We start from the raw sequence: 5,999 nt of genomic DNA on the forward strand, positions 1-5,999 counted from the left end.
TTTCTTCCTTTTTCCACATTTTAATTTAATTTTAAAAAAACCATATAAATGTAAAGTAACATATAATAAGCCATATAATATGTATGAAAAAACCCCTAAATTTAAGTAAAAAAAATAAGTTAAAAGAGGCCTAGGACAGTATGATTACCAATTAATTTCCAGTCATACAATTCATTCCAGTGGAACAATTGGCTGATTAGATTTTACTTCAGTGCAAATCATAAAACAAATAATGCCATGAAACTCATACCAACGTAAATAGCAGCAAATGAAAAAATAACTCATAATTTCAGCAACAGGTGTGCGATAAATTCTTAACTCACACAAATAAAATTCCATGTCAATAATTGGATGCTACATTCTAAAACAACTCATCTTAAGCAGCAACTAAAAACCAGGAACAAAATTTCAAAATTGAGATCTTCAATTAGCATGCTGCTAATCCTAGGCACCTTGCTCTGCTGTGAAAACTCAAGAGACAAGGTTGTCAGTCAGCGACAATGCAGCCAACCGATCAGTTGGACTGCTGACCTGAGGCTGCTGCGACTGCTGAGTGACATTCCTCAAAACATCCATAGCTTCAGCAACTTTGGCTTTCAAGGCATCAGGTGACTCGAGCAAGTGCAAAACCTCAGTCTGGTCCATTTCTAGAAGCATGCCAGTGACTTTAGCTGCATTTTCATGCTCCAACTGATCCACAAGTGGGTACAAGTTCTCTCCCAGCAACTATACGAAAAAAGAAATAATAGAATCCAAGGTAAGAATTCTGTGATGATGATCAACCAACACAGTTAAAAACATAGAATGAAACACAGATGAAACAAGGAAACAGTTGGGGAAAAAAGCAACTTTTGCAACATTCAGCATGTTCTGTGAAGAAGCAGACTTACTGTCCTCTGCTGTTCGGGTGTGGAATTGGCTAGGGCAGTAGCCAAAGCTCCAGTGGACATTGGTTGGGTAAATGAAGCATCTCTAAAAGGAACTCCACCCATGTTGTAAGGAACAGGTAGCATGCCTCCAGGAGCACCACCAATGGAAAGATCAGGCATGTTGCGACCTGGTGGGAAACGGTGGTAACCACGTCCCCTAGGAAGCATCTGCTTCTCACCATTGCAATCAGAGAATATTATAAATTGAAAGAGGCTTTTTTACTATTATAAAAAATCATACAGTAACCAGAATTAATCAATATGGAGTATTATGAACGTAACCTATTACATAGACTTTGCATATCTTACAGTAAGGCCTACCTGTGGCTGCACGAGTGGCGGCTGCCGATTTTGTTGTACAGGCCCTGCTCCAGCTCGTCTACCCCCAGGACGTTGATTCTGCTGACCTGGTTGGACAATGGGCATATAAAAGTTTGGTCTCACCCCAGGAAGTAATTGCTGTTGATATCCAAATCCGGGCTGAAAGGAAAAATATAGGAAAAGTGAACAGCTGTTGACAGATAAAGAAAATAAACTGAAAACATTGCTGATGACAACCTACTAAAAATCATGAACTTATTAAAACACTTCTCAAAACTAGTGCAGTAATTAAATAAATGTGGTCCCCTTCAAAATAAATAAATGTGGTCACTTAATAAGCAAGTAGGTCACTTAATAAGAAGGGGCTAAAAAGCATAAAAAAAAACCCTTTTTTTTCTCGCAAGTAGGTCAACTTTCCTCTAACTGACAATCATCAATTAGAAATCCACAAGCAGGCCCAAACAAACTACCTTTACGTTCAGCAAAAGTATCTAGTATAAAAACATAATAGGCAAAAAAAAATTACTTGAGGAGGAATGATAGCAGGAGGGCCTTGACCATAGAATAGTTGCTGTCCAAGGCCTGGAGCACCCGGTGGATACATAGGCATACGGGGGTTAACTTGGGGCACCATTGCAGGTGGACGCAATTGAGAGAACTGTGCCTGCATAAGATACAGAAGAATATCAATTTAAGAAGAGCCCCATCCATCTTTACTTCTATATTGGTAACCCATATCACCAGATAGAAAAGTTGGATCCAAACACCCGAAGCCATCTTTTCTTATTCCATATGTTCCTACAATATGTTTAGGGAGATTTCTAGATTTGATCCTAGGAATTCCATTTCTGTTTGTACATACCTGCAACCTTGCTCTTCTATCCTCTTTGCGTTGTGCAACTGCTACATACAGTGGCTTGCTAACAATCATTTTACCGTTCATCTCCACAAGCTACAAACGCCACAGAGAAGGTGATTACCAACAAGAAAATCAAAGAATGATTAAAACCACCAGATAATAAACCAAGCGAAAAGCAAAACTGTCTGTAAGCTCATCACTCACAGCTCGGGATGCTTCCTCAGCAGTGGATAAAGCAACAAATCCAGATCCCCTACTCACACCGCTAGGTTCACGCATGACCTACACATCCAGTAAAAAAGAAAAATAAGCAACACTTACAAATAAAGGCTTCTTATTTCAATTAAATAAATGGCAGGGCAACACAAACCTTGCATGAAGTAATTGTACCAAACTCAGAGAATAATTCCTTTAGCTTTTCATCAGTCACACTATCATCTAGATTTTTAACATACAGATTCAGTCCTTCATTCTTGTCTACTGTCTCCTTGACAGTCTGCTCAAATCTTCCTTTCAATTCCATCTCTCTTTCAGCTTTTTTCTGGGCCTTCCCAACATACCACTCTTTGTCATCAAACTTCTTACCATTAAGAGCCTCAACAGATCGAGCCGCATCATCTGGTTCTTCAAAGTTAACAAATCCAAATCCTTTTGATTTTCCTTCTCCATCTCTCATAACTACTACACTAGTAATAGCTCCATATTCACCAAAAATGTTCTTTAAATCGTCTTCACTCAAAGATTCGGAAAAATTCTTTACATAAACATTGTTGAATTTGACCTTCTCAGCGCCAAACTCTCTTTCCTCTTTACGAACAAAGGGTCCAACAAAAACTTGTTTGTCATTAAGTAGCATGCCATTCAGCTTCTCAATAGCACTTTGAGCAGCCTCCTCAGTGTCAAATTGTACAAAACCATATCCTTTGGACTGACCCGAAGCATCAGTGGCTATTTTGCAAGACAAAATATTCCCAAATGTTGAAAATGTTTCATGTAGAGCTTTGTTGTCAATTCCTTTATCCAAGTTCTACCCCAAAGAAAGTAAGTGTCAGCATTAATAAAAACAATCATAACAACAATAATAAAAGACCCATTACAATGTTCTTGATAAAATGTACATAAACAACATTAACAATAAGACTCGATGTATGTACCTTAACAAATATATTTCCAGTTCCACTTTTTCGAATACTAGGGTCCCGATTAGAATACATTATCCTAATTGGCTTACCATTGACAACAGAAAAATTCATCATATTCAATGCCCGAGAAGCTGTAATCAAAAGTAAGACAAAACAAATAAGAAACAAATAAACAAAACCCAAAACAATCCATAAAAATACAATCACTAATTGAAATGCAAATTAAACTGAAGTACTCAACAGTGAAAAGAGTGACTAACCTTCTTGGGGATTACTGAAATTTACATAACCATAGCCAAGGGAGCGTCGTGAGCTCAGATCCCTGCAGACCCGAACCGAAACAACCTGACCCATTTGACTAAACATCTCGAAGAGCTGGGTTTCGTTGATGGTGGCATCAAGATCCCCAACATACAGCGACGTCGTCACCATCTGCCCTACGCCGTTTGCAACGTTTGTCACGCCATTTTGAGTAGGAACCTCAACCTGCGCCATTTTTTTCTCTTTTTCGTTTTTTATGGGTAGAAGAAGAATAAGAAGATAAAGGGTATTCGGAAAACACCACCGGAGAAAAAAATCAACAAATGATGCAAAGACGAAAACGACGGCAGCAACCAGAGTATTGGTGGCGGCACCGCAACCGAGTCGAATGAACAAGGGTTTGATTATATATGGTTTGATACTGCTCTCGCTACCTAAAACCCTAGCCTCATCCAACGACGTCATTACAGCCGTTGGATCGAGCTTGGTCGTAATCTACAGTTGAGATTAAATCTGAGCGGCCACGTGCAATTTTTTTTAAGTATATGTATTTATTTATTTAAATTATCGCAGTTGCATAAAGCTGTCTCGTTCGAACAATTTTTTATTTAAAAAAAATTAATCAATTGGAAGACAAAAGATAATTGACCAATTTATTCACTTTTACATTTTATTTTCCCCAAAATTAGGAGTAGATAAATTTATTTACTAGTTGTTTAATATTTATTATTCTTAACTCTGTCGTGGAACATAAATGATAAAAATCCAAACATAAAAAATAATTTGTAATTTTTTATATAGTCATAGTTTTTCACGAGTAATTCATAGGCCAACATATTTGGCTCAAAAATATTTCCTTTGGCAGACAAGTGAAACGGCGTTTGTGTAGAGGTGAACATGTGTAGAGGCAACAGAACAGGGGCAGACACTCTGTTTGGCCTGCGGATTGGATTTGTAAAAAGGCACTTTTTACTTGAAATTAGGTTATGCAAACAATCAATCCGGGAGTCTTTTCTCACAATGATGTATCTTAATTTTTCCTATAAATAGCATGAGTGGAGATTCATTTAAGGGAAATCTGATTTAAGTTTTGGAGTATCTTCCTCGTAATAATTCTTAAGTAATTTGACGGTCTTTAAATATCCCAAGTTAATCGAAAATTATTGAAGAATCAACAAATTAAGAGAGAGCACCTCAAAAAATAGAAAGAATAAATTTGTGTCATCGATAATTTTGTGTTGTCCATGGGAGTTGAACCCGCAACCACGTGACATAATCTCATTCAATACAACTGAATGTAAATATCAATCTGTAATGTGTGAACAAGATTGGTATTTGAGACAAATATATAAGCTGGATCAATTCGCAGTAGTGATGGTTTTGATATTTTTACATTTTTTTCACCCATAAAATATACATATTTATGTGACTTAATTATCAAATAATGTAATATTATCTTCAAAATTATACTAATTTAGCTCAAGTGTAACATAGGTGTATTGTCAAAGATTGTCCCTGTTTTAATTTTAGTTTAACTTCTTTTTATATAGCCATTAAAAGTTATTACAAGTATATTAATTATACTCATAACTTTTAAGTTCCATGCTATTCGTTAATGTAGGTACTATTATTTGGCAGTTGTAGATAGTTGTAAATTAAAATAAAGGCAATGATTATGGGATTACATTATTTATGATATTTTAACTATTGTGTAACACTAACATTCCTTGCGCATTTCATTCACGCTCACATAACATAAGTAGTTTATTGGTGATTTTGACAATGTTGTAATGTAATAAATCTTCATGTTGTGTTGCTGGTACATTTTCTCTTATGACATTGTCAAATTAAACTAATTGATAAGTTTGCACATCTATACTCACATAATTTTTTTTGTCATGTAACAACATTAATATCTATATTTTACAATTTTATTAAAATCAATTCAAATTAATTTTAATTTTTTAGATAAATATGATAGAGATTATGCCCTAAAAGTATGTGTAGAGACATTTTATTTACTAGAAGTTAATCAAAGTACATTTTTTATAATTGAATATCTAGATTATTATTTAAAGGGAAAATATTATTTGGGTCTCTGTGTGTTTCCCAAATACGTGATCGGCCCATGTGTTTTGTTAAATGATAATTTGAACTCTGTGTTTTGCAAAATGGTATCTTAGACCTGATTTTGGTCAAAATATTTTCAACTATAAGATCAATTGTCAGATCGTTAGTGATTCAATAAGTTTAGAGAAGCGAAGAAAGTAGTCGAGAAGCTGATAATAAAATATTATATTTGAAATTTTTTTTTACTGAAATTGGGTATAAGATACTATTTTGATCAATTTCATAAAACACAGGATTTGAATTGTCATTTAACAAAACACAACGGTCGATCGCGTATTTGGAAAAAATACAGAGGCCAAAATGATATTTTCCCTTTAAATAATTAATATAAATATCATAAAATCTTATATTTATTTA

General features: G+C 35.1%; 1 protein-coding gene across 2 annotated transcripts; it reads right to left on the bottom strand.

The window, feature by feature from the left end:
• Positions 1-233: 233 nt before the first annotated feature.
• On the bottom strand, positions 234-3,992 carry LOC133809449 (polyadenylate-binding protein 2-like). 2 transcript variants are annotated; one of them, XM_062245952.1, is made up of 9 exons: positions 3,512-3,992; positions 3,264-3,382; positions 2,480-3,136; positions 2,314-2,391; positions 2,113-2,202; positions 1,777-1,914; positions 1,251-1,409; positions 891-1,097; positions 234-726 (listed from the first exon to the last, which is right to left on the bottom strand). In XM_062245952.1, the coding sequence occupies exons 1-9, from the start codon at positions 3,975-3,977 to the stop codon at positions 472-474; spliced, it is 2,169 nt and encodes a 722-aa protein (XP_062101936.1). In that variant the 5' UTR covers positions 3,978-3,992; the 3' UTR covers positions 234-471. The 2 variants fall into 2 exon arrangements, with proteins under 2 accessions (XP_062101936.1, XP_062101935.1); XM_062245951.1 differs by having other exon boundaries at positions 891-1,100.
• Positions 3,993-5,999: the final 2,007 nt, after the last annotated feature.

The sequence above is a fragment of the Humulus lupulus genome, chromosome 1 (genome assembly GCF_963169125.1).
Source record: "Humulus lupulus chromosome 1, drHumLupu1.1, whole genome shotgun sequence".
Lineage (NCBI taxonomy): Eukaryota > Viridiplantae > Streptophyta > Magnoliopsida > Rosales > Cannabaceae > Humulus > Humulus lupulus.

Excerpts from the sequence above, each read along its gene's own strand:
- LOC133809449 (XM_062245951.1), bottom strand. The coding sequence starts at position 3,977 with ATGACGTCGTTGGATGAGGCTAGGGTTTTAGGTAGCGAGAGCAGTATC. Across the intron at positions 1,915-2,112 it reads ATAGAAGAGCAAGGTTGCAG|GCACAGTTCTCTCAATTGCG; the intron begins GTATGTACAAAC and ends TATCTTATGCAG. Across the intron at positions 727-890 it reads CACCCGAACAGCAGAGGACA|TTGCTGGGAGAGAACTTGTA; the intron begins GTAAGTCTGCTT and ends TTTTTCGTATAG.